Source organism: Fusarium keratoplasticum, chromosome 12 (genome assembly GCF_025433545.1).
Source record: "Fusarium keratoplasticum isolate Fu6.1 chromosome 12, whole genome shotgun sequence".
Classification (NCBI taxonomy): domain Eukaryota; kingdom Fungi; phylum Ascomycota; class Sordariomycetes; order Hypocreales; family Nectriaceae; genus Fusarium; species Fusarium keratoplasticum.
Genome location: NC_070540.1, coordinates 141756 through 168625, shown reverse-complemented (window position 1 = coordinate 168625; position 26870 = coordinate 141756). Strand labels below are relative to the sequence as shown.

General features: G+C 49.6%; 10 protein-coding genes across 10 annotated transcripts; 6 read left to right on the top strand and 4 right to left on the bottom strand.

Moving 5' to 3' along the window:
* Positions 1-319: 319 nt before the first annotated feature.
* On the top strand, positions 320-2884 carry NCS57_01363500 (uncharacterized protein; the record flags this gene model as incomplete). Its single annotated transcript, XM_053063264.1, has 1 exon — positions 320-2884. One exon carries the CDS (start codon positions 320-322, stop codon positions 2882-2884), a length of 2565 nt encoding a protein of 854 aa, XP_052906597.1.
* Positions 2885-3198: 314 nt separating this feature from the next.
* On the bottom strand, positions 3199-4958 carry NCS57_01363400 (uncharacterized protein; the record flags this gene model as incomplete). Its single annotated transcript, XM_053063263.1, has 3 exons — positions 3199-3536; positions 3586-4723; positions 4773-4958. 3 exons carry the CDS (start codon positions 4956-4958, stop codon positions 3199-3201), a joined length of 1662 nt encoding a protein of 553 aa, XP_052906596.1.
* A 702-nt stretch (positions 4959-5660) lies between these two features.
* Positions 5661-7211, bottom strand: NCS57_01363300 (uncharacterized protein; the record flags this gene model as incomplete). Its single annotated transcript, XM_053063262.1, has 3 exons — positions 5661-6653; positions 6709-6910; positions 6958-7211. 3 exons carry the CDS (start codon positions 7209-7211, stop codon positions 5661-5663), a joined length of 1449 nt encoding a protein of 482 aa, XP_052906595.1.
* Positions 7212-9976: 2765 nt separating this feature from the next.
* On the top strand, positions 9977-11923 carry NCS57_01363200 (uncharacterized protein; the record flags this gene model as incomplete). The annotated part of the gene is made up of 1 exon (XM_053063261.1): positions 9977-11923. The coding sequence occupies one exon, from the start codon at positions 9977-9979 to the stop codon at positions 11921-11923; it is 1947 nt and encodes a 648-aa protein (XP_052906594.1).
* A 1942-nt stretch (positions 11924-13865) lies between these two features.
* On the top strand, positions 13866-14712 carry NCS57_01363100 (HD domain-containing protein; the record flags this gene model as incomplete). Its single annotated transcript, XM_053063260.1, has 2 exons — positions 13866-14130; positions 14198-14712. Exons 1-2 carry the CDS (start codon positions 13911-13913, stop codon positions 14710-14712), a joined length of 735 nt encoding a protein of 244 aa, XP_052906593.1. The 5' UTR covers positions 13866-13910.
* A 568-nt stretch (positions 14713-15280) lies between these two features.
* On the top strand, positions 15281-16530 carry NCS57_01363000 (uncharacterized protein; the record flags this gene model as incomplete). Its single annotated transcript, XM_053063259.1, has 2 exons — positions 15281-15629; positions 15686-16530. The coding sequence occupies exons 1-2, from the start codon at positions 15446-15448 to the stop codon at positions 16528-16530; spliced, it is 1029 nt and encodes a 342-aa protein (XP_052906592.1). The 5' UTR covers positions 15281-15445.
* A 1057-nt stretch (positions 16531-17587) lies between these two features.
* On the top strand, positions 17588-19135 carry NCS57_01362900 (Fungal-trans domain-containing protein; the record flags this gene model as incomplete). Its single annotated transcript, XM_053063258.1, has 3 exons — positions 17588-17983; positions 18037-18812; positions 18865-19135. The coding sequence occupies 3 exons, from the start codon at positions 17588-17590 to the stop codon at positions 19133-19135; spliced, it is 1443 nt and encodes a 480-aa protein (XP_052906591.1).
* Positions 19136-19298: 163 nt separating this feature from the next.
* NCS57_01362800 (uncharacterized protein) lies at positions 19299-20258 on the bottom strand (the record flags this gene model as incomplete). The annotated part of the gene is made up of 1 exon (XM_053063257.1): positions 19299-20258. The coding sequence occupies one exon, from the start codon at positions 20256-20258 to the stop codon at positions 19299-19301; it is 960 nt and encodes a 319-aa protein (XP_052906590.1).
* Positions 20259-21329: 1071 nt separating this feature from the next.
* Positions 21330-22745, top strand: NCS57_01362700 (uncharacterized protein; the record flags this gene model as incomplete). Its single annotated transcript, XM_053063256.1, has 1 exon — positions 21330-22745. One exon carries the CDS (start codon positions 21330-21332, stop codon positions 22743-22745), a length of 1416 nt encoding a protein of 471 aa, XP_052906589.1.
* Positions 22746-26087: 3342 nt separating this feature from the next.
* Positions 26088-26633, bottom strand: NCS57_01362600 (uncharacterized protein; the record flags this gene model as incomplete). Its single annotated transcript, XM_053063255.1, has 2 exons — positions 26088-26524; positions 26579-26633. 2 exons carry the CDS (start codon positions 26631-26633, stop codon positions 26088-26090), a joined length of 492 nt encoding a protein of 163 aa, XP_052906588.1.
* Positions 26634-26870: the final 237 nt, after the last annotated feature.

Sequence of the window (26870 nt, the reverse complement as noted above, 5' to 3'; positions counted from 1 at the left end):
GTCTTAACCATCTTGAGTACTGACAAAGCACATTGCATCAATAGATCAAGAACCTGGACTGGGGTCACGGAGCTATTGCCTCATTCAGCGGCAATGTCTCTGAGACGCGCCTGCAGCACGCCAAGTTCAGCTCGCACTATCTGATGTGGCGTTGTCTAGTGAAGGCTAGACCGCACGCTAGATTCACTTCCTCGTCTATTTCGAGTTCGATAAAGATTTTGACCGTTGACGGGATGCACCCAGAGACCTGTGAGCCATATAACTTCTCCGCCACTTCTCTCAACATTCGACACACATAAACCTCCACCAAGGCATCAAGATGGATCCCCCATATCGATATCTGACTGTTCGACACGAGGAACGTCTCATCAATGGGACTCTTCCTGACCTCCTTCCTGGCGAGGCCGTGTTTCGATCTCATTCCCAGCCCTCACTACAGGGTGGCGCCCACACCATCAATGTCAGTCAAGAGCTCGATGCAACGCCCGCTCCAAAGGAAGACAAGAGGAGGGTCAAGGAAGTTGGGACAGAATCATCACGAGACTTTGAAGTTGTCGCTCCTCACTTTCGCCTACCAGCCTCCAGCCTTGACTTTGTATCCCCAACACCGGGCCACGGCGCGCTGCCCAAGACGCTGCCTCATGTCGTCCTGAAGGATCCTGATTTCCCGTGGAAGTGGGCGACAAGCAGGACTAGCACCACTTCCACAGTTGATGAGCAGAAAGGACGTATTCCGTGGGTAGCTCTCATCACCTTCACAGCCGAAGAGCTTCAGGTCGATCCGACGATCCTTGAAAGCATCACCAAGTTCTCTGGCGTCGAGGCGAACGAGAATCTAGGCTTCAGCTTTCCTGTCGCTCAGATCGGCGATATAAAAAGCAGTATGAGGGACAATGACAGCGTAACCAACCTCATGATGAGTCCAGACGCCCGGGAAGTCAAGGATAACACGGCAGCTATCTGCATCCCCGGGGAGCTGTTTGGGCAGCTCTTTGCTGATGAGAACGGGGTCTGTCAGGTTGATCAATTTCAGTACCTCTCACATGTTCGAAAGGTGGCTACTGATGGTATGACATCGCCTGTTGATGGCGAATCCAGTCTGTATAGCATCATTGTCTCTCACCGCACCGGTCCGCTCGACACGACAGTGCCTGTGCCCATGTTTGCTCACCTCGTGTCTATCGAGAACCTTGAGAACCTTGACATGACCAAAGTCAAGCCTCATGTGCTCATGACAAGCTTGTACAGCTGGTCGTACACTTCACTTCCTGCAGGCTCCTCCAATGAGATGACGGCACAGAGAATTTTCGACAAGTCTGGTCTTCAACTTTTACACTCTACACCAACGCAAGGAACTTCACATTCGAAGGGTGCAGGGAGCCGCACCTCAATAGAAGATGTTATCGCAAAACGGCAACAAGACGGCTATACCCTCGTGCGATACAGAACCGTCATAGGCGAACTGACAGCCGCCATCTACCGTGGACCTCTGGTACCGACCCCAGTCGAGTACAACGTCAAGCCTCAGAGCAACCTTGGCTCTGATCTTCAAATCTTGGATCCGGACCTTTCGCTCATGGACCTCTCATATTCCTCGGCCTGGCAGCTTGGCAAAAGTCTAGGGCTGGGCGACGCTGCCTTTACTGCTGCCCTCTCACGCATCCGAGCCCTTATCCAGAGCAAGGCGGTGGATGGGGGCAAGAAGGATGTTGATCGTCATCTGGGAGCGTACAAGTCTCGTGATGATGCGATGGCCGGCATTGGCCGCCTCGTGTCAGGGCTAGGCGACATCAACGATCATCTCCATGCCAAGCAATCAACGACTCCATCAAAAAACCGTTGGAAGAGAGATTCTGTCCCAGAAGTTGTGTCTGAGAAAGGCGCATCTTACCAAAGCCACGAGGTACCCAACAACACCGACTTCCAGCAAGTCTACAACTGGGTTCTTGACAGATTGCACCTTGCTCATATTCCGGCACACTACCTTATTCCAGACACGCCTTACCTGCCACCTGAGTCGCTTCGCTTCTTCTACATTGATGAGAACTGGACGCGGGCCATGGTAGACGGTGCTTTGAGTCTGGGAAGCAACTGGGTGGGTGAGCTAGATCGTGACTACGCCCGAACTGCACTCAAGAACAGCATCGATGCTTGTCTGGCCACGCCACGCGAAAAGCTTGGCTACTGTCAGCAAATGCCCAAATACGGCTTTCTGCTACGCTCTCAAGTGCTGGTGCAGTTCCCTGACCTGAAGGTGAAGGCAACATTTGCAAGGGAAAACAGTACAGGTGAAGATGAAAGCATGCCCAAGGCCCCAATCTTGGTGCAGCGAATGTTAGAGTCGGATGTTTTGCTTTGTTTGTTCAACCAGACTCCGCCAGAGCTGGAATCTATCGAGCTCACACTCCCACCGCATCAACAAACCTTTGCCGTCGGTGAAGACATTACGCCCTCGGAGCTGAAGGTGGCATTTCGCAAGACTGTTGCAACTCAAAAACCATCAACTGAATGGCCGTCAAGGCAGGATGCTATAGCGAGGGAGACATACTCAGCGCCGAGCTGTCCGGTATTCGACTGGCCGTCGCGGACATTGAGAGCGACTGAGTATGCGAGGAGAGCGTTTGAGCATCAGAGAGATACAGAAACGAAGACGCCAGGCTGCTTTGAGGAAACAGCACCGACATCAGCATTGCTGGTACTGCAACTCAACGAAACCCCGTATACGCTCAAGATTGCCGTGAAGCGAGAAGATGACCCCAAAAAGGATGCGAGTAACAAGTCTATCACTGAGGTTCAACGCAACCGGAATAAACTTTGGCCATACGGGGCTCTCCCCCTGGGTGAGCTTCCCAGCGCCCCTGAGCCACCAATTTTACCCGACTAGGTGGATGTTCTGATGGGACTAGAGGTTAGGATCAATGAGGAAGGCAATAGCTGTCAGCTCAGGGGAAAGGATGTGGAGGAAAGCCACTGGTGAAAGAGGTGAGAAGTGTGTTGAAGAGATCTGGAGAAGAATGATGTAACTATGTGATCGGAGTGTGGTGGAATAGGCTGAGATACTATTGTTGGCATCAATGACGCCTCCAAGAGGAGTTACCGGGCACAATGAGTTTATACTCGATGGGGTATTGATATACCTGAGTGATAGATGGTTACGTGGAGCCCAAGGGCTTGATTTAATATACTTCAGAAAATAATCTATGCATCCCCGTCTGGCTTTCGTAGCCAGGTTTCCAACTCCTGCCCTTCTCGAGGCACAAATCTCGCCCGGAAACCTCTCGGCGTTGCTACAAAAGAACGACCCTTCAAGCCTTTGAGCGGATCAATCTCCTCATCAGTCGTCCCATTGGCCGGAAATATCTGGAATCGGGCGACAAGGTGCAAAAAGACTGTATATAGAGCACGATGGGCGAGAAGTGACGCTACACACATTCTCCCACCGATGCCGAATGCGAATTGGTGAGCCGCGTAGTCTGAAGAGCCCGGAAGCCAGCGGTCTGGTGCAAAGACTTCTGGCTCGGTGAAAAGTTCAGGGTCTTTCATTGTTAGCTATGATTTCTTTTATAACTAGCTTCCGCATCTCACCTCTGTTACAAGCCCAACTGTTTAAGAATACAAGCGTGTTCGGTGGAATCGTGGCTGACCCCCAGGTCGCATCGGTATAAGTCGCCTTGGGTAAAGCCAGCTTCAGGACGACGAAATATCGAGCAATTTCCTTTGTCAAAGCATCGATGTATTCCACCTTCGAAGATGCATATGCGTTTGAAGGTAGATTCAAGACGTCCGCTTCTTTAATCGCCTGGTATGCCTTTTCCTGGATATCTGGACGATGAGCGAGTAAGAGGATTGCCCATGCTATGGTAGGCTGATTTGAATCAGCGCCCTTCGAGTTATTAGCCAATATCAAGGGTTTTCGGAAGGGTGAACCCACTGCCATCATACTCAGGCTCACACTGATCAACTCTTCACGAGTCAATGTTGCAGACTCTGGTTCCCTGAGTACGGCACCTTGGATACAAGGTTTATCCTCACCCCGTTCAACTTCATCCTTCAGCTTGTTGAGTAAGACGTCATTGTACTCAAGTCGTCTTCGCCCAATGTCGGCTGCGTGAGATTTTGGCGTGCTGGTCAGGCTCAGGAACGACGCAATGGGCTCCCAGTACCTTAGCAGTGGGATGTAGTTGGCATAGTTCTTGGAAGTGTCCCGAAACTTTGAGATTTCGGATTCGACGTAGAGGATCTCTGCAAGCAAGGGGTCATCATGCAGAGACTTGACATTCGAGACTCGAGTTCCGTAGTTCAACGTTAAACTTAAGTTCAGCGAGAATCGCGTGACAGCTTGGCGAAAGTCGATCTCGACAGATCCGTCCTTAGACTCATTGTACAAGCCCCTGAGAAACTCTCGAGACTCTAGGTTGAGAATAGGTGCATAGCTTTCCACACGAGGACGATTCAAGCCGGCTGCCGCTAGCTTTCTTCGCCGCTTGCAGGACTCATCCCATGGACTGGTTCCAATGCTAGTGACGGCTTTGCTGACCTTTCCATGGAACACATGAAAAGTCGGTCGAGAATTCATGGCGTTTCTTTGCCCGATAAAGAGTTTCTTCGCGGCGTCCACTGAGTTCACGACAACGCCTGTTGTGTTGCCCAGCTGGATCTGAAAGACTGGGCCATACTCCTGGGCCCATCTCCGGTACGTCTCGGCGGGGATCTCATCACGATGCTTTCTTCTTTAGCTGGTGGATGGTATGAGACTGTATCAGAGATCTTACCTGAAAAAGATTCCCTACCACAGGCCAGCCTCGAGGGCCAGGCAGGTGCTTGATACAGCTGGAATGGCGAGTAAATTCGTTATGTACGAGATAAGCCAGCAATGCAATGACTGGAACAGCAATTGTGTATTCCAAAAGGGCCAGGAGGTTTAGCTCCTTTGGCAGAAAGTACTCAATGAGTTTCATGTTGACAATGGTGCAAACAGACACCAGCTTCACCCACACCGTGATGAGTTTAGTGTTTTAAAGAAACAGAACAAGTTTAACGAGAGTAAGATATCATAGGTTACAGCTTGGAGAGTATTCATTCGAATTACGCCATTTCCATGTCCTGCATCGAGGCGCGACTTCAGGATGGGCCGTGTACCAGAACAGAGGCTAGGGCATCAGGGATTAGCCTCCTCTTGGAACAATGGCATTTGTCATCGATGCATGAGCAAGACTTATTCGACAAAGTCTTTGGAATCAACTGCGGGGGTTATCTCTGCCAAGGCCATAGACCGCTCAGGTACGGAGCACATCATAATGGACCATCTTGATGGCATCGCTCTTTTCTCGTCATACTCCGCTATCGTCTGTCTCGAACAAATCATAGGGGCCCCTTCCTGAGTTTTGATCGTGAAAAGGCAGCAGTATTTATTGCCAGGTTATCTCCGTGGCTAGGCTTGCTCGAGTCCAGACGCAGCTGTCTCGAGTTCTGGCGTCAAGCACGCAATCTGCACAGGAATGTCGGATCATGCCCGACATCACGGCGTGATTTCCTGTGCCGATGGGGCATCTTATTGTCATTAGAAAAGACTCGCTGTTATTATGACATTGGGCAGAAGTTGAAGATAAGATGGTAGTGGCAATCAAACTTCATTGAGCCCTGGGGGAGATTGATCCTAATTAGACTTGCTTCACCGCAGGGTTATGCTTCCCCTCGCTATCAACATTGAACATGTAAGGCTGGTCAGCTGCACCCTTGATAAGAGCTTCCTCTCGACTTCTCCGAAGCATCCAGGGCGAGTTCTTCATCCCCTTGTGCCAGTTTCGCCCTTCATATTCAGCCTCGATGGGTTTCTCTCCACCAGCCTGAAGCTCCTTGGCCCGTTGCTCGATCCTTTCCCAAACGCGTAGAATATTCTCTCCGGCCAGCAGTCGAATCTGTTGGTCTGTAGCTCCCCTCTCCATCAAGAGTTGAATCAAATCAGGAAACTTAGAAACGTCTTCGAGACCGATTGGGACAAAGGGAGTGCCTGAAAAGTCGCTTCCTATGCCCACGCATTCCCAGCCGCAAGCTTCGGCGATGTGAAGAATGTGATCAACCACGTCGTGAATCGTGGCCTGGTCTGGGTTCTTCATGTTTAGGAACCTGTTCACAAAAACGGCCATCACTATCCCTCCGTTCTGCTTGACAAGCCGTAGCACATCATCGGGGGCATGGCGAAGGTGAGGTTCAACAGCGTAAGCTCCAGAGTGCGAGAAGATGACTGGAGCTCTTGTGACGCCCAAGACATCTCGCATGGTCTGGTGTGAGACGTGTGATAGATCGACCATCATACCAAGGCGGTTCATCTCTTTAACCGCGTCGTACCCAAGCTTAAAAAGACCTTGGTCGGCTCCTCCGGCCGCCACTGTCGAAGCAGACGTTCCGAAGGCGTTATCGCAGTTGTGGGTGAGAGTGATGTACCGGGCACCAAGGTTGAACATTTGGCGAATGGCTCCAATGCTTCCACCTACTTGGTGGCCCCCTTCGATGCCGATCATACTGGAAATGCGACCTGACTTGAAAGCTTCTCGAGCGCAAGCAGGAGTGTCGCAGTACTGGAGATGCTCAGGGTGTTCATTGACAAATCGTCTTGTCACGTCGATCTGCTCCAAAGTGTCCCTCACAACCCACTACAAGCGAATTGTTAGCAATCTTCAGCTGAAAAGCTCATGGGGGGATACGCACAGACGGATCTTCAAAGTGCTGTTGCTGAGTATCACAGTCCACATATACGCTCCAGAATTGCCCTCCAACCATGCCTTGCCGCATTCTCTGGATATCAGTGTGACCCAGAAGCTTCTTGCTGAGATCCACGCGACCATCGTAGATGCGGTTGTGTAACTCAATTCTTAGTTGCCAGGGGAGGTCATTGTGACCGTCAATTAGCCTGGCCAATTGTTAGCGAGAACCGGATGACGCGAAGGAGTGTCGTACGGTGTGGTCTTCAAGACACGCTTTGTGCGCTCAACATAGTCTGTGGGATCGATAGGGCCCTCTCGAGGCCAGAAGAATGAAAAGGGGCCAAGGAATAGAGCGATCCCTGCTGCTAGGAACGGATACCTCAGCCAAGATCGAGTATTCTCGCTCTGGTAGTTTGCCCGAACTGTCAGCGACCGCTCGTTTTCAGCACTCGTATTGGCATCTCCTTCTGCCGTGTGTTGCAAATTGGGGGTTTGCGCGTCCGCCATGGCTGAATGTTGAATGTCCCGCTGCACGGCAAAAAGCGAAAGCAACGGTGAATGTAGGTAGAGATAACAGCCAGGGACGGACCTCTACAATGTCCGTCCTGACCCGACCGCTCAAGGCATAAGCGAGGCATTATTCCCGCATCTAAGTTAGGATTGATTAGCGGTCGGGGCCAGGCCGACATTATTGCCAAGAATAGTCGCACGCATCCTACATTGCGTGCTAGAAGTTGCCAAGGATCAACAAGCGAGGCTCGTCCCCGCACTACGCTGCATGTTGTTCTTACCCAATCATTGTAGTATTATCAAGATGCAATCCCTCGAGCGGGGTTCATGCTTGGATGTGAACTTGTGTGCTTCCAGGGAAGGATGACGTTTTGATGAAGTGGAAGGTCTCGCGTGAAATTCTCGCATTCAGAGGCCAAGAAGAACTCGCAGATGTGTTGCTATGCCCAGCCAGTGAGCGTGAGTTCATCCAAAGGCATCTAAGGAATTTGGTCGAAGCAGGGTTCAGGAAGACAGGAACGGAAAGGTCGAAATGGCAACTTGGGCAAAACCTAACTCAGAGATCTCTGATGTATCTCCAGAACAGATAGGATTCTTACTCTGTAGTATTCACATAGCCCAAAGATTCTATCAGCTTTTCTGACCCAAAACTGCCCGCCCTGTATTCTTCCGCGACCAGGCGGAGCTGAATAGTGAAAACATTGGATATGCTTTTGACCACGCCAGAACGGTAGAAATTCATACCTTCAAGTTCCTTCACCGAGGATGATTCTAATTTTGCCACGTGCCTACTTGGCACAAGTTCCTAGTCGTTGGATTAATGTTTATTTTGAGCGTAGAACTACGTCCCCCACCAATGCCGAGCGTTCAGAACATGCCACCACCACGTCACTGGCTTCACTTGTGAAAGTAAAACTAGTACTATACCAGGACACAGTTTTGTTGTCAATACTACTGGCCCACGATAAATATCGTTTGACAGCCAGCCATGTAACCCGATGAATTCCAGACCCAAATGAAGTCTTCCCCCTTGTGCCCAAACAATACCAAAGTCATGTCTGATCGAAAGGTATGTCCACAACATCACCTATCATTTCCAACTAGATCAGAGCTAACAGGCCTCACTTCAAAGCCTGTCGTCGTCCACTATTCGGACGCTGGTGTATATTTTAGCTCGCATGATAAGATCGAGAAGTATTTCCAACATGATACCCACTGCGGTGAGGTTGTTAACCTTTCCTCGGCAGAATCATCCAGGATGACACCGGAGCCGATGTTCGTGATATTCCATCCACTCACTCGATCCCACCCATGATGATGCCGCCGTGAGTACTCAAAATAAACATAAAGATTCCCAGCTCAATGGTCAACTAAATTCGCATCTTCCAGGCCCCTTACCGTAGGTGCAATCAATCAGCTCAGAAAAGTAGAAGGCATGGATATACGCGAAGTGGATGAAGAATAATCCGCAGAGGTTTCAAGTTTACTGTACTTTTATCAGGGTCACTATAATTCTCCTTGTTCCAACAAATTTCCATTCCAATTTTGCCAATGTCTCGAGGAATCACTCCTTGCTACGTTCATCCCAACGACTTGACTTTTTCTCAAACTCCACGAAGGTTTGTAGGGGGTTGTCGACGATGACGGTGGTGTAGGTCATCGATGACGTTTCTGCAGCAAGTCTATGACGACAACACAATTCAGGCGTAACAAGTCAAAGGAGAAATTTCTGTACTGTACACGAATGAGAAGAAGATATGGTAAATTGAAAGACAGCTGCGGCGTACCCATCAATTCTCTGGTACCGTAAGGGCAACCTTTACTCGGTATACATACTGTACAGTCTGATGGCTGACTGTGCAATACCATTCAATCATCACTCATGCCGGAGAAACACCGGGTCTTTTTCCCTTCATCGGATCAAACAATGGCACCTTTCGTGATAACAACTAGACACACCCGATCCAACCAACTTGCCCTTGCCTGCCAGCTACCAAGTGATTTGTCTCCCCAAGTTCTATTGGGTTGCTCGGAAATCTCTCTCGCTGATTGGCTCTGGAGCTGCCGAAGAGTCAGGATTTGTGGAGATGTCAGCACCGACCGAGGTGATACTGTACTACAATCAAGGGCATTAAGGAGCCTGATTGGATTGCTCGGAAACACAGAAGCTTGATTGGGTGGACTGTGTCTCTTGGAATTTACGGCGAGAAGTAGTGAGGTGATGGCCAAGTACGTATTTGTCATGTCTATGATGAAGGTATAGAGCTTTCGTAGGCTGAAAGAGCTTCTTCAAAAGGAAATGGGGACCTGAACCAATCGCGTAGCTCTTCAACAATGGCCACGGCTCGACAAACGCGTCACGAATATCAACAGTAACTTTCTCCTTGGATCTTATTAACGAAAAATTTGGACCCGGCCATCATAGTACATAAACCGCCTATCTGATGAAACCTTGTGCTTATGCCACACTATCCGAATTTGTAGTCTTACAGGGGGCATAGCCTGCCAGCTCCATGTAGATGCGCTTGGTAGATTGTTGATCCCTTTCGGTATGATTCACACGGCGATTGTAGACCCTGTCACTTTCTTCGTAGAGGGAATTTTCACTCAGGGACAAGACCCCATTGACTCCAAGCTGTCCATAAAAGTGAAAGGGTTCCTTGGCAGATGGTGATATGCATCCATATGCTCCGCTAGCATGTCCTCAGAGGACATCTCTTCCTACACCAATCTCTCTCCCGTCGCACTTCTTGCTTTCCAACATGTCTAGCAACAACACTCTCTTCATGACCCGTGAAGAGTCTCACCGAGTGCAAAACACCGTCCGGGATCGCCTCAAGAAACTCGAACAACAGACTAATCAGCCATGGGAAACTATGGATTCCCGTGCTTTAATCCAGCAAGCCACTTCGGTGTCCCTGATACAGGACCTCTCATCAGCGGCGTTTGGTCTAGGAGCACCCAAGAGCAAAGAGACCATGCTAGCATACGATGTCGGCCGCCCATATCCACCCTGCACCGCCAAACTGCAAGATCTAGAGCACATGAAAATTCCCGAGTTGAAGATGGAATCACATCATCGTGGCTTTGTCCTTGCTTTGCGGCGCGTATCTCCAGTTGCCGAGTTGGAGGCTTCATCCTGGGCCGTTGTTCAGGGAGAGTCTCCTGACGAGGTGGAACGGCTTGAAGTCTTCTTGCACAAGTCAAAAAATGGGCGAGACGTCCTCGACATGTGCTCCGAGCTGCTGGTGAAGGAGCCCTACTATACTTTGAACCACCAAGGGGAACGAACCATCCGAGTCGATCATCCTTCTGATCTTGTTGTCACTTTTCTCAGTGAGAACCCAGAATCGTGGCGGCAGAGACGTCACACTGCCGCAGATCAAACCAAGCCTCCAGAAAAGTGCAAGGAGATGGGCAATGCAGCCCTGAAGAAGGAGGACTTTGCGCGAGCACACGCCTATTATACCGAAGGACTGCACCAGAGTGTCGACGCAACAGATACCCTGATCAAAGACCTCTATCGAAACCGATCGCATGTCAACCTTCTCCTGCAACGATATGACGAGGCCAGAGCCGATGCTATATCCTCTCTTACCGACGAAGCAGACAAGGCCCTTGATGCAAAGGCTTGTTACAGAGCTGGCCTGGCAGCATATTCTCTCGGCGATTTTGACTGTGCCAAATATTTCTTTGAGCAGCAAGAGAAACTCCAGCCTGATAGTCATGCCAAGCTCAACGTGCGGAGGATCAAAGCGCGACTCCAGGAGCAATCTACGGGAATCTACGAGATGACCAAGGTTGTCAGAAGCCTTTCCAAGAATCAAGGCAGACCAGACGTTGCCAGTTTTTATGGTTATACTGAGGTCAAAGCCAGTCCTGGAGCTGGCAGAGGGCTGTTTGCAACTCGTGACATTGAACCCAACGAGATCATCATGTGCGAGAAGGCCTTTTGTGTTGCCTGGAGTTACGAGCCTGAGGCCTTTTCTTCCTTGACTTGTGACACTCGAGACGGCGCTGAGATCAGGGTGTTTCCTTCTGGTTTACACAAGGTAGTTGTAGACAAACTCCTCAACAATCCGTCCCAGATCGAGAGAGTCCTGGACCTCTTTGGGGACTACTCGGGCCTTGGCAAGAAGTTAGTTGAAGTTGACGACGAGCCTGTGGTTGACACCTTTCAGATCCACGACATCATTCAGCGAAACGCCTTTGGCCCTGGTCAACAAACCGAGGACGAAGACATCAGCAATGCCAGCACGGGTCTTTGGATAAGGGCATCGTACATGAACCATTCTTGCATCCCCAACGCCAAAAAGGACTACATTGGCGACTTGATAATTGTCCGTGCTACACGTCGGATTGTCGCGGGTGAGGAAATATTGCAGAGCTACGATGAAGCTACCGACTACGATGTGAGAATAGCGTCTTTGCAAAGAACTTGGGGTTTTAGGTGCAAGTGTGGGTTGTGTTTGGCAGAAGAAGCTGATGGGCCAGCTGTACGGGAGATGAGAAAAGAGCGCGAGGACAAGGCAAACCGTTTCATCCAACAGGAAAAGGCGGCGGGAGCAAACAGAATGCTCATCAACAAGGCAAAGCGCCTCCAACAGGGCATTTATGAGACATATGATAGAAAGAGATACAAAGATCTGCCCCGCCCAGGCCTGATTCAGATCGAGAGGTGGCTCGAAGAGGCTGGTACAAGGTGGTGAGCTCAATAGCGGTGTATTGGTGAGAGCCTGTACAAAGAGGCAAGCATCAGCCATGGCTGTCTTCAATAAAGCCGTCTTGACTATCAATGCGCTTCTGGTGATGCAATCATTTTGGAGCCAGTCTTTGGGATCCCACTGCAGCCTCCGAGTTAGTCAGTGCTGGCCTCTAGTCTATGATGTAAAACGGGCGAGAAGGCAAACGCTTAAAGTATTTCTGTCTATATCATTGATTCAAAGGTAGCGGGCATCATAGAGCATGCGAGTCGCTTGGAACAGCCATGCCATTTGTGTCGAGCTCGTGCACTTGAACCTGGAAATAACCTGTGTATCATATGGGGAACTGTCTCCTTCCCTCAACGCCTTCTTTGGCTGAAGAAAACGACAGAGAAACATTTCTCGACTGTATTCGTACTTCTATCAGTCTGTGTATGAATCAACACCGCCGTGGAAGCCTTGAAAGAACTCTCGTTTCGCACTCATCACAAAGGCCCTAAGTTTTGCCCCTTGAGAAATGATATCGCCACTCCTTCACCGGTGCCAGCAGCAGGGGGCTGGTTGCTGGACAAAGGAGGCCTACGCTCAGCCTCTGAGTTGTGGTAGAGCGGTAGAATAAAGAAAGTTACGTAGAGTCAACACCGCCATTACGTATGGAGGAATGCGCATGAACACGCGTAATTTAGGCATTGGCTTGCATTACTAATTTAACTTCTTTGTTTGTTTCCTTCGGTCCCCATTCTCAGGTACTTCACTTAAACCACTCATATTGTTCTCTTGTGCTCAACTTGTGGCATTCCTCATCTCCTTGACATTGACCTTCCCATGTCATATTGCCACAGAGGGCAGCCGCACCTCAGAACAAAGAGATGAAGTTTTGTGGCCCCAAGTGGTTCTGCTAGCCACATGCAATAGCCGTTTACTATGTTTTATTAACTTATAAAATAGTCCGATATCTACTCGTTAGAGGTTTCAGTATGTCTGGCTATCAGAACATGACTAGCAATACTGCCTCTAGCTTCTCCATCTTGATGAAATTTCCGTTACACATGCCAAAATCTCAGATCTTACGGCGATGCCTAGGAAGAAGACAGTCTCCATCCAAATGCACAAAACCAACAGGCGATTTTTTTAAGTTAAGAAGGGATATCGAGATCTACTTCTCTAGGCTCGTTGAGGTTGAGACCTGGCGTCAGAAAGCTGGTAATGGATGGCGACCCGGAAAGCGGCTCAGTTCTCAGGGCCAAAGAAATGAGAGTGGCGACCGCAGACATACCTCCAAGCGGATCGACTATCTTCGGAATTACTTTAGTATTCTGTTTGTATCCCAACGCCGGTATTGGGGGTTTACAAGGTACATGATCCGTGCCGAGATTAGGCCCAGCTTTGTGAGGTATCAAACCACTGCCGACCTGCCTTTGGATACAAACAATATGCAATGGGGTCAATCATGTACTATGAGGCTCTCAGCGCATGGCGCCGTGACGCCTGTACGTACTATCTTCCGGTATCCCCGAATGACCTGTTCAACGATGGCGCTGGCATTGATAGTGTAACTAATTGCATTACAACTTGGATATCTCTGTCGAAACCGTAGTGGTTTGATGTGTCAGTTGCGACAATATCGTCGCGTAATCTCCAGCCAAATCTATTTATAACACGATACCTATGAAGAGTTGACATTGATATATGATGGCTCTAGGACCTTGATCCGACCCCAATGTCAACAACTCTAAAAACGACGGCCTGAGGTTGATAGTCGCCCACATTTACCCCTCAAACGACGGCCTCAGGTTGAGACTCATAAGCACAAAAGTTCCATGAATTATTAATGGCTGCGGCTCCGTTCAAAGAAAATCTTTGATTGCTAATCGTCGTCGAGGTATAAATTGTGCTTTCATCTCCCCGTAGAAAACGGCCCATCTCAATGACCCAAGTTTTCTATCGTATACGTCATCAACACACTGTTTTTCAAGATCCCATCGCTTTCGAAATGAACTCTTCAGGCATCGCCCAGAACGGATGGACAGCTGTCCCTATTGACGCCGGCAGGATCTTCCACACTGGGCCCTACCTCAATACTCCCCATTACATCAATCTCGAGACCATCAAGTTCCCCTCGCAGGACCCCATCGTCCTCAAGACTCAGGAACATGTCAAGACACACCTCCTAAAGCAGACTTACAATCATTCAATGAGGGTCTACTATTGGTGTAAGCCGTGTCCATACAGTATAAGAGTCCTTTCTTGGCTAATTTGACTTCCCTCCGATGCCCAAAGCGACCGTTATTCTCCGACAACAGTTCCCCGAACACGCAGCCACACTTTCACCCTCGACTCTTGCATTGGCTTGCCTGTTGCACGACATTGGCACAACCGAACACAACATGAATTCTACCCGTCTCTCGTTCGAGTTCCAAGGTGGCTTTCAAGCTCTCAACCTTCTGGGGGAGTACGGTTCGACCAAGGACCAGGCCGAGGCCGTCTGCGAAACCATCATTCGTCATCAGGACCTTGGTACAGAAGGCAACATTACTTTCCTGGGGCAGTTGATTCAGCTGTCCACTATCTACGATAACGTGGGCGATCATCCTTCGGTCAAGGACTTTGATCAGATCATCCACGAGAAAACCCGGGAGGAGGTCAACAAGGCGTTTCCCCGTGACGGCTGGCTGGGGTGCTTTGCCGAGACTATTCGCAAAGAAGAGACTTTGAAGCCTTGGTGCCATACAACACATATCCCAGACTTTGCTGAAAAGGTTGAAGGGAACAAGCTTATGAGGCAATATGAGTAGAGAAACAGAGGTGGATCACGCCTTCAAGGTCCACGCCCAATCCAGCGACATGCATTCAGCCTCTTTGTCAGGCTAAACAGCTATGTCGAGTGCCATGTTTAATACACTACTCATACATATTTCCACGATTTGTGAGGACGAGCCATTCGCGCGGTATAGCGGTAAAGACACAATGGCCAATAATGCATGCCTAACCATGAACGTGACAGCGTAGAAGCAATAAGCAAATATACCTCCCAAAGCCCACTGAGCTTTTTAATATTGAGCCTTCCCCGCTTTCTCCCCGCCGATATTCCTCCGAATACCTGCCTGTGTCCCATCACGTCGCATCAATGGCCACACAATGTGCTCTCTCATCACTCGGGGGCCGAATATGAGCAGATTTTAATTGGGCCTTCCTGCAGCCGCAGCTGCACCGGTGAACATGGATAGTCGAGGCTTCATACCAGTTATACCCATAGTCTCCGTTATGTAAGCGGATTCAGGTTCTCCGATGTGCTCTGTCACGTTGTATCCGCCCTCAGTGGGTGGGACATTTACTGGGTCTGTGAACGAATGAGTTTGAGAGCAGCTCCCAAGAGTAAGAATAAAAGGCTTCTCCTCCCCGGCTTATCAGTGTAATACAGCAGTTCCAGCAGCTTTTCTCTTTCCCTTGTGTCACGGACTGCTGATAAGCTTCCCACATTGTTCTTTCTCGCGGCAGGTTTTCCCGAATACACCAGCACTTCCGACCATGGCGAGTCTCTCCAAGCTCCCTCCGGTCACCTGGACCCGCATAGCTTCCAGTGTGCGACTCTACCGATCATCTCAGGCTGTTTCAGTGGTTGGGGAGAAGATGTACATCTTTGGCGGGGAGCTTGTGCCTCGGCAGCCCGTGGACAACAAAATCGACGTTGTCAAGGTCGGAGGGGAGCCAGGTAAGCCAAACACCGAGGACCTATCATCCATGAGCTAATCGTTGAATCTGTAAAAGAATACGGTGTCCAGACACTCCCTCCCAGGAAGGATAGTCCCCCACCTCGAGTTGGCAGCCCCAGCACAGCCATCAATGGGGACATCTACCTGTTCTCGGGGCGTGGGGGCTTGGAGATGAAGCCTATCGAGGAAAATGGTGGTCTCTGGCGCTACGAGGTATCAAAATCTCAGTGGACTGTGGTGCATCCCTCCGATGCTTCAGCTCCATTCCCAGCTGGGAGGAGCTACCATTGCATCACCTCCGATGGTGTCAGAAAGGTCTATGTTCACTCAGGTTGCCCCCAAGACGGAAGACTCCGTGACCTGTGGGTTTTTGACATCATCGACAGCACCTGGACAGAGCTGTCTCAAGCCCCCGGTCCAGCGCGAGGCGGGTCTTCAATCACATTCTCTGACGGGAAACTCTACCGCATGAATGGCTTTGATGGCAAGAAGGAACAAGGTGGCTCCCTCGACGTGTTCAACATCGAGACGTCTACTTGGAAAACCATTTACTACAAATCAGATGGAATCAGCGGCCCAGAACCCCGAAGTGTCTCGACTTTGTTGCCCGTTACAGTCCAGGGCAAGCCCTACTTGGTCACAGTGTTTGGTGAAGGAAATCCTAGCCCCCTTGGGCACGCTGGTGCGGGTAACATGTTTTCTGATGGATGGGCCTATGAGATTGAGCAGAACCTCTGGCATAAGCTAGATTCAACAACTGAAGGTCCCGCTCCGAGGGGGTGGTTTGATGCTGACGTGGCCAAGAATGGGGCTGGAAAGGAAATCGTTGTCGTTCATGGAGGCCTCGGGGAGGATAACCAGAGACTTGGGGATGTTTGGTCGCTGCATTTTTCGGAGTAACATGGGGATTTAGTCTTGTTCTGTCAAAATTGTCAAGTAATTGTTGTTTCCTGGGCACAAGGAAAAAGAGACCAGCCCCTTTCGATCCGGCTTCTTCCGTCACATGCAGACAACCACGAGACCCTGCAACTCGTCTCCGTCAAAAGCAACAACCAACTGCTTTTACCCTGGACTTTCCTTATGTAAGCGGACTCCGGGCCTCCGAGGCCTTCGCACTTGACCTGGCTTGGCTAGACCAAGTTGCTGTGCTCCACTGGTGTGCCGCATGTTAAAACCGCCACGGAGTCCGATGCTCCGATGGACCTTTTCCACAACTTCCGTGGTAACAATTGGACCCCTCGAGCTTTTCTCAATATCAAAGTTAGCGTATAAGCCTATTCCGTTGCTTTTGTTCTTGTTTTTGATGCGTCCCAAACGAGCCTGCGATGTTTGCTACAAGAGAAAGGTACACTTGGAACCCCCGCAAAGACGCAAGCCAAATATTTGCCAACACTGACTATCAAGATCCAATGCGTGATAGAAAACGCCGATGAGCCTTGCGAATGGTGCAGTCATCATGGCCTTTCTTGTACTTTTGATAGAGAGACACAGAAAAAGTCCAACAATATGTAAGCTATTTGGCTTACGATGCCTTCATTGCTTACTGACAAATGTCATGACATTCAGACAAGCCATCGCCGGCGATGTACAAGAACTTCTTCGACGCGTTTTAGATCTTGAGAATGCTCTATCTCAAATCCAATCTCAAGGACAGCTGTCGAATCAGACCTCTCCTTGTTCCATGCCATCGATGACACCTGGGGCAATACAAGATGCCTCAACCCAAGGAATAACACCATCCAGCCTTGGTGGGCAAACTAGCCAAACACTCCCATCTTCTGTTACCTCTCCTTTGGAGATACCTACAACTTTCAAGCCCCAGACCAGGGACATTGGTGATGTTGCACGATACCTGGGACAGAATTGGTATCACAAGGGCATACCCATTCTATCCGAGAGGGGCCGGGATTGGATTCGATTGAAAACTGGACAAGACGCTCAATTTGAGCGGTTTCATATGTTTGGTTCAAAACGCGGCTTTCCTGCTCTCCCATTAACCAATCTCTCATACCACGAGCTTCACAAGCTGCCCGACCGGCATTATGCTGAGAGCTGCCTCGATGCCTTCTTCGGATCATCAATTAGCCTCTTCTACCCCGTTCTTGATCGAGCCCTTGTTCAAGAGACGCTGGAGGTGGCCTATCAAGATCACATCGACTCATCCTTCACGCGCTCTCAAGTATCAGCCAAGGCCTGCATCCTGGCGGCCCTTTGCATGATAACGCGGACCGTGAGGCCCAAGGATGCTTCAAAACAACCCCAAGGTGACTTGTACGTGGACCAATCGAAGTCCCTTTTGGCCCTTGTCTCTTGGGAGGCATGCATTGAGGGTCTTCAGGCAACCCTCATGTTGGTAAGCATTCCCAAGGTCGACCAAGTCTCTGGCAGATGGCTTATCGTTTACAGCAAATTTGCAAAATATCAGTCGGAGAGTGGGAAGACGCTTCCACACTCCACTCAATTGCTTGTCACATGGTCTGCAGCCTCGGTGGGCATTTGAATCAGCGGGCGACAGGCGATTCTTCGAGAGTAGCTTCCGAACAAAAGCTCCGGCATATCAGAACACTCTTTTGGATGTCATATATCTTCGACAAGGACATATCACTTCGGTCCGGCCAGCCTCCTTTGCTCACCGAAGACTACTGTGACTTGGCTGCCCCTGAAGGATACGCCAACCGATATGATTGTCAAGCTCCCTCAGATCAAGACACCAGCACCTTTGGGCGACTAGTGCCTTACCTCCCAGGAGACCTTGGTTTAAGTCACGTCAAGGAGAAAGCATGCCGCCTGCTTTACTCGCCGAAATCATTCACCATGGATGATACTCAGATTCTCCTTCACATCCGCCATCTCGATATTGACCTTGAAAGTTGGCGATCCTCCATTCCGGTCAAATATCGGCCCAAGCTCTCTGTCACACCTGGAGGACCGTTATTCGATTCAGAGATGAATTCATTGCAACGCATCAGATGTTTGCATTTACAGCTTGAATACCACTATTTGGTAACGGCCATTCATACAGCTGTCAGGCGATGCGGTGCTGCTTATGCTGAAGCCCCAAATCTTCCTGATGATCTTCATAGTGTCTTCCACTCCAGTAGTGATCTATCTTTGGAAGCCAGTCGTTCGACATTGACACTGCTCAAGGGACATATAAACCTCCTAGAAGAAGAGGCGTTCTGGTACGCCTGGCCATTGATCGTTCTCTCCCAGACACGCTAACACCAACTACAGGCGCGTCGCTTTCTATCCTCCTGTTGCGGCCATGTCTTTGTTCATGAACATCCTAATCCACCCCATTGATCCTCGCGGACAGGTAGATCTGGGTATCTTGGCATCGGCCATCTCAATATTCCAGACTACCTCTGAGCAAAGTCTGACCACGGATGACATTGAGTATTTACAGGAGATGAATAACTTCGTGGCGGAGCTTGTTCGACTCGGTAATCTTGCCATATGGAAGGCAAAAAAGGAAGAGAATATGGAATCAAGGGATAGAGAATGAGAATAGTAAGAAATATGCCATTAAAACATGTGAGGTTGAGGTGTAGGCGGCATCATGTAAAATTGACTGGAGATGCATAAAGGACTTGGGAGATAATGTCGACTAATATATGAGACGGATACTGAAATAGAGGACTAGGTCTGTCTAACATCAATAAAACAGGTCAACTCGTGTTCATCAAGTGTAATAGTTTGATCTTCAAGCGCAGCGCCTCATTCACCCTTTCAATAAAGTTCTGACAGTCATGGCACGGCTCGCGGCTGACCAAGATCAGAGAATCCTTCAGCGCGACTTTAGGCCAGATTCTTTGCAGTGCGTGTAGTTTCGTGGCATAATCCATGGCTTTGTCTCTCCGCTCCTGCTCCCTTTGCCGTCGCTCACACTCCTCAGTACTTAGCAAACCCTCCAAAGTCAGTCTCGAAAAGAGAATATCATCCACCGGGTCCCCTGGCTTCTGAATCTCGCTCGACAAGATTAAGTGCTTGTGGATGAAGTAGGCAGCCAGCTGCTTCTCAGCGTGGCAGGCATTAAACTGCCCTGGTATCCCGCCGTCGAACCGGCTAGGCTCCAACAGGAATCCAATGTATTCACAGATTTCCAGTACCTTCTGCGTCCCGTCAAACCCTGCAACGTCGATGGTGTCGCTTTGTCCGTGTGACCAACCGCTCATTGCTGCAATTTCTGGTAGCCCATCACTCCGAATCAATCGAGAGATTGTCTTTTGACTCCTTGGGAGGCTATATTGAGTTGTGAGAGACATTGAAGTGTTGAACCCAGTGGTTTGGTGGAATGTGAATCCGTCTAGGCGAGGAATAGCAGGTTTCTTTCTGTCCTCACTAAGAAGGAACATAACGTATTTGCGATCCATGTTTCTTCCGGGGCCATCTTCTGTATAGAAAGGATGCTTTCTGCGGCGCTCATTCTCTGGCCATGGCTTTGCATAATCAGCCGCCCGTCGGAGGAAGTTGCCCTCAACTGATTGCAGGGACTTATCAGCACAGTGCTTCAAGAGAGCGTCGACATTCTCCCAACGGTCCCATAACGCTGCCTTCATTAGAGGTGTGCGACCGTCAATGTCGACAGCATTTGCATCAACATCCTTGGAGAGCAGGAGCTTGTCCATATCCGGAAGTCCTCAGTAGCAGCCAGATGCAAGGCAGTGACACCATCCGTCTCGAGACTGTCCAGTTCTGGGATGTCTTCGTCGCTCTCCATATCAGAGTCGTGGAGAATAATAACCTCAGTTGATTGCACTCCATGAAGAAAAAGATCGGCATCAGGCGAAGCCTCGAGGAATTGTTGAACGGCCGGCACGTTTCCCTGAACCATGTCGCTCAGTACGCCTTCAACTTCCTCTGTCCATATCCTCTTCAAGGATATTGGGCCCCTGAATCTTGCTCTTAATTTATCAGCTTCTCCATCGGGGATGCCTCGGTCAGGTAATAGAGCACCTCCTGCCACAAATCGAAAGTTTTCTTTATCAATCTCGTAGCACGCCTCTTCTGAGCTCGATCCGATCGGAAACTCGATGCTGTAGCTCATATCACAGTATTTTCCGGGGCGAAACGGGCCACAATGAGCAACGCGCCGTTGCTGTGTGTAGTCGCCATTGAAACCGTGGCGATGTAGGTGTTCACACCATGGACACAAGACATGTATTTGTTCATGGTCCCACCACTGGACATAGGCCGTTCTTAGTCGAGCTTCCATTCTCTTGGTGTTGTTGCTTGTGTGAGCATTTATTTTCCCGTGTCTGTGGTGATTGATGGTTATAGGATGAGAGTAAAAGGCCGACTGTTTGGGTACAAGAAGAAGCGGGGTATGAGAACAGCATGATTCTCATTTGAATGCATGTATCACGTGGTTGTTGTCTATTGGTCGTTGTCGTCATCAACCAGCTCTGTGGCTTAAGTATAAGGCTGGACTGGGTACGTAATGATCAGACAAGAGAGGCCTCGATGGTCACTGAGCAACCGAGATCAGCTGACAACAAGGAATAGGGGCATGCATCTCAGCCCACTATTCTATGTGTTTCCAGACTTGATCCTGTCCTGACTTCCCCGTTCTACAAGATGATGGACATCATTGGTCACCGACACGCAGGCTTTTCTTGCTCTTAGCATCACGTGTCCCTTGTTAACAACTCGTCCTTCCAGTCTGGCACAACCTCACACCACTCCACTGCCCTGCCACCATGTCTTCTCCTGGTTGGATGCAAAAGCATCGTCATCTCATCGGAGACCGCATCCTCTCTCAAATTTGCCTCCCATCCGCCCACGATGCCGGCACATATCACCTCAGATTCGGCACAGTTGGAGGTGGTAAGAACGTCGTCCTAACACAGACAAAGCCTATGCTAGACCAGCTCCATCTCGGCGTCAGGCATCTGGATATCCGAGCAACATATGCTTTCTTAGCAGATTCTTTCCACAGACCCCTCAGCGGCACCCAAACTGGTTGGTACTGTGGTCATTACACGCCTGAGGGTCAAAAGTTTGGAGTTGGCTGGCAGGGCGGCAGCGGTGCTTCTATCGATGAACTTGTTGAGCAAGTCAACGAATACACGCGCTGTCATGCGGAGCTCGTCATTATCAAAATCTCACATGTCGTTGTCCTCCGACACTCAAAGCTCTGGGCTACCGAGGATTCCTTGACACCGGACCATGTAGCCAGTTTGTTGGCGTCGCTGGGTCAACTGAACCACTTGTTCACAATGAGAAATGCTTCAGGGGGCAAGGAAAAGGCCCTACACGACTACACACTCAACGAATTCGTCGGAAATGGTCAAGCCGCTGTGATTGTCGTGATTGAGGACCTCGACAAGATTTCCGCCGATGTGGCTTTTGAGCATGGATTCTGGCCCAGGACTTCCATCTCTTTCAATCAAGAGTCTGTCACACATACTCAGGGTATAAAGGAGGCAATCTTTTCGCTTTTACTGCCAGGAAACAACAACTTCACCGTTCTCAAGCTTGCCAAGGCGGTGCAACAGAAGCGCTTCCCGTGGTTACTACAAGATCTGGCCAACTATGAACTCACCAAGTCCCTGATAGAGATGGACAAGATCGAGAACGCTGATCTTCTCACTTTTTGTCTCGCTTCTACCGTATATCGACTCTATCGGGACAACAGACAAGAGAAACAGCCCGTCATTGTTTATGGAGGCACTCTTGTCACAGATCCAGCTCTTCAAGCTAGAGTACAAGTCGCTATCAACAAAGGGGAGAGTCTTGCAGTGGACAACCAAAACTTTATCGATACCTGGCATGGTATGCCCAAGTCCTGTGCTGTCTTGTACTCCCAGAACGGCATAATCAAGGGTCGCTGGGCAAGGGAATTATCAGTTCTTCATTTCGAGCACGACATCCTTCACCTCAAACATGGCGGAAAGGAGATTCTTACCCAACGCCAGTACCTCGACTTGCTGAAAGCCAGTGTCGAGATGCCCAGGGTCAACATTTCGAATCAAACCGTCGCTGGAGGAGACGAGAATGATCCTCAGAAAGAAGTCCGCAAGACTTGTGTTATCCGCTATCGTCTTCCCAATGACAGGGAGGTTCACGAGGAGAGTGTTCTTGAGGGTAATTATTTGGTGTGGCGAAGGTGTTGAAGTTGAAGACCCATCACGTCGTCGCGGGCTGAACAATCGATAAGGAACTACCATTCTATGATAGGCCACAAATAATAAAGTAGAGTTGGTTTGCAGATGTTGACTTGATTATAGTGTAATATGACATATCCCATAGATGCTGCTTAAACCCTTTCTTACCTTCTAGAACTTGTTCTCTTCGTTTTAGCAACCCATAACTGCTAATCCTAAGCATTATCGTCAAGCGAGCAGTCAGAGTTTCCCTCCATTTCGAATTCTCCCAGAGCATTCCAGAAGCTTCCATGACACGGCGACGCATGACTGAGTTAGAGACCAAAATTCGTCCCACTAAGCTTTCAACTCCGGAATGAAAAATTTCAAATAGCTACTCTCACTTAACAGCCCTAGTCCTATCCTCATATGCCCTATGTGGATCCTCCTGAAGCCCGGGCAAAATGGGTCCACGTCCACACAACTCCAGTTTGCGCACTGCGGTCCCATCAATTCGAGCCACGCCCGGTTAGCTCAATCGGTAGAGCGTGAGACTCTTAGAAATGCCATATAATGGTATCGAGTACGCGATCTCAAGGTTGCGGGTTCGACCCCCGCATCGGGCTGTTCCTATATTTCGATTGCGAGCGTTTGCGAGGCTTTCTCTTTTTGATGTTGGGAGGTCTTGTCAGGGTGCTCACGTGACCTGGCGCTGTTATTGGAGACCACCTTGTTGGCTTTATCACCGCATAATTTTTTTTCTATTTTGGCGTAATGAGGCTCACCATCAAAATCTTTCCCCAAAGCAGGTTGCGGAAGGTTGAGAGTAAAGGGCCGAGCCGGTCTGCAGATCCCCTTAAGTATGAAAACACCCGAGGTTGAGGGTCTCCGAACTCAAACCGAACGCAACTGACTCTCTCATGAGTCACTCCGCCTCTAACTATACCCTCAGCAAGCCAGATACGGAAATTTATTTGTCTCTCCTATCATCTGGAGCGCAGATCTTGAACCGAGACGTTGCATTAGAGCTTTGATGGGATGCATGGGAAAACCATCGAGTGCAGATTCACCCAGCGCACCGTAGTTTGCTTGCTCAAAACAACACACAACAAATAGTACAGTCAAGCTAGAAAAGTTGTACCCGGGCATGTCACTTCTACTACAGAACAAACTTGCATGTGATGCCCTCAGCCTTAACGTATAACCCCAACGGAATTAACCTCACAACGTGATGACACCATGAGTGAGGCCTATCAGGGCCTCATCTCGCGCCATTGGATCTCAAGGTTCTGTGTATAAATAACCCTTAACCCTAACATGAGCAACCATGATCCAGCTACGTCCAACCACGCCGCCAGCCAAGATGACTGAAGAAGACTTCCAAAACCTACAGGCCAGCATCGGCCAATACCTGGCCCTCTCGTTCAAATGCTCCAAAGAATACATCAACAAACACGAGGCAGCCATGGAAGCTTCAAAGGCCCTGAAAACAGAAAGATGCCGTGTCATCGCAGCCGAAGAACTCCAAAGGACGGCCAGCGACCGTATCCAGACCCTAAAACAAGAAGAAGAACTACTGCACTCCCTACAACAAAGCCTCATGGGCCTACGCAGCGGCGGCATGTTTCTCGACTGGAGTGTCGATGCCGAATTAGACTGCAAGGGTTCTCTTACCAAGATATACCGTCAACGGGACATCGCCACATTGGCCAAGCAAGCGGCGGACCTGGAATTCCAGGATGCACAGGAGGCCGCGCAGAAGGCCCATAAGAAGCTCTGCAAGATTGTCGAGGGGTGCGGTAACCTGGGGGCTCAGATGGAAAGGTTAAAGCAGGATATTGCTCTTTACCAGGCGTGCAAAGAGGAGGCGATAAGTCAGTTGCAGCGGCGGGTTGCTCCCGAGGTGCAGTTAGAGCATCATGCCGGATGGCCAGTCAAAGAAGAATGTTCCTCGCCGGTCGATGATTTCTCTGATTGACAAGAGGAGTTTTGTCAGCAGCAACAAAAGCAACAACAACAAGGAGTAGAGGGACGGCGTTGAGTTGGCGTTTTAAACGAAGAGTGAAGATGAGACTCGGGATTCGTTTGTTAGGTAGATTTGCAGTTGCAAGGAAACGAATATCTACGTGGGAAGCGTCGTACCTTGTGGCTACTCATACGTGCATAATTAACCACTCAACAAACTGGTTTGTCCCTCTTCGATGTTCGCAAATCTTGGCATGAATGATGGCCTCGAATGTTCAGGGTAGAGGCTCGCAGAGATCAAGGGGCTCACGCCATGTCTCTCCATCAAAGCCTTGTAATTTGGTTCTGTGCAGCTGAATCTCAACCAATCACAACTCGTTCTGGGCGAATGGTTTAGTGGTATAATACTCCCTTAGCAAGTTCTTCCAAAGATCTCGCCTCTGGGAGTGGTCCAGGGTTCGATTCCCTGTTCGTCCAACACAGGTGGTTTAATCCCACCATTATCCACTCTTTTTGACTTTTCTCTCTTATTACCTGCTTGACCTCGGGGCGGACAGAGATGAGCGTTCTCTTCTTCTCCTTTTTTTCTTCTTTTTTTTCGTTTTCTGCAAAATACTGTCAGGCACCCTATGTCGCACACTGAACCGAGAACATGACACCCAACAGACGCCAGTCTCGGCGTCAAGTGCTTCCCCTCAAACCTTGATGGGCTTCCTCCCCCAAATTACTTTCTGCCTTGAAATACGAGTGAACATCCCTGTTTCGAACCTCTCGGCGAAAGTGCGTGAGGAACACGACCACCTCCTCACCTGTCTGCCTCAAAGAAATGGACCTGAACAGAACGTTGCCGTTGGTGTCTTGCTCAAACGCGACCTGCATTTACGACCCGGTGTTGCGGAGTTGCCGGTCTGATGGGGTTCTGGTATTGAGTTAGGTATAGACTCTGACTATGCCTTGATGACTGACCTTGAAGCCTCCTTCTTCAATCTCAGCAAAGCCCGCCTCTTCCGTGGCCTTCACTTGGGTCCCATCTTCCAAGATGGTAAAGGGGCGACCGATCTTTCGTCCACTTTTGCGTGCAATCGTCGATTTGACTGTCTTTTGTGTTATAGAGACCGTCAGCCACAACAGCAAAAGACAGTTATTGATACATGACGGCATTAAAACCCAATACCGTAAAACACCGCAACCTAATTATGCCGCTGCATGTTGGTCGTATTCGTCGTATAAAGGGCCAACTAGCCACTGTTGTGCAGCTGGGTTTGAGTGGTGATATGCGCCCAACATCACGTACGTCCACGTAGCCGTTGGGTGAGGAGGTTATTGGGCTCACGAACCACACAGCTCTACTATAGAGGATGCTTGATCTGGATCTTCATTCAGTTATCCTACTTGATGGTAACAGTCTCAAGAGCCGCACTGGCCAGCGACAAACTGCCTCGACAACTCATTCGGTGGAATCTCCAACCCACATCGCCCGGTATCATCACAGACACCGTCAAATGTGCCATCAGTACAGGCCTGGCCCTCAAAGTCAGCCGGATTTCCATTCCCTCCGTCATCATTGTTATCATCGTTGCCGTTGTTCCCGCCAAAGAAATCCCTAAACGCCTCCTCGGCTTCAGAGTTGTCAAAGCCGCACTGGTCTGCCACAAACTGTCTGGAAAATTCGTTGGGTGGGATGTTTAAACCGCATCGGCCGGTATCATCGCAGAATCCATCGAATGTGCCATCGGTGCATGCTTGGCCTTCGAATGAGGCAACGTTGCCGTTGTTGTTGTTGGTATCATTGTTGGTATTGTCTGCGCTATTAGGATTGGCACCGCGAAATCGCGTTTGGGGAACTGGAGTTAAGAGTTAGTTCATGTTAGTTTGAGGCAGGTTTTCTGGTGGCTTACGCGCAAGTGAGCCGCGGGTGGCGATGACGAGAGCGAAGACAGCAGACCACTTCATTTTGACTGGGTTGGAAGGAGATGATGGAATCTGTAGAGATTGAGTAGGACAACTAAACCACCAGGGCTAGTGCAAATTACAGTGAATACTTAAAAAAAGGGATGTGGCCTGCACTTGAAGAAAAGATGGCTAGTAAGCTAATGGCTGACCTGGAGAAAGCAGATGACAGAGTTTATATATCAGACCGCGCAATACCAGGTATAATACCAGTATGTTGAGGCAAGCTAAGGTCTCATC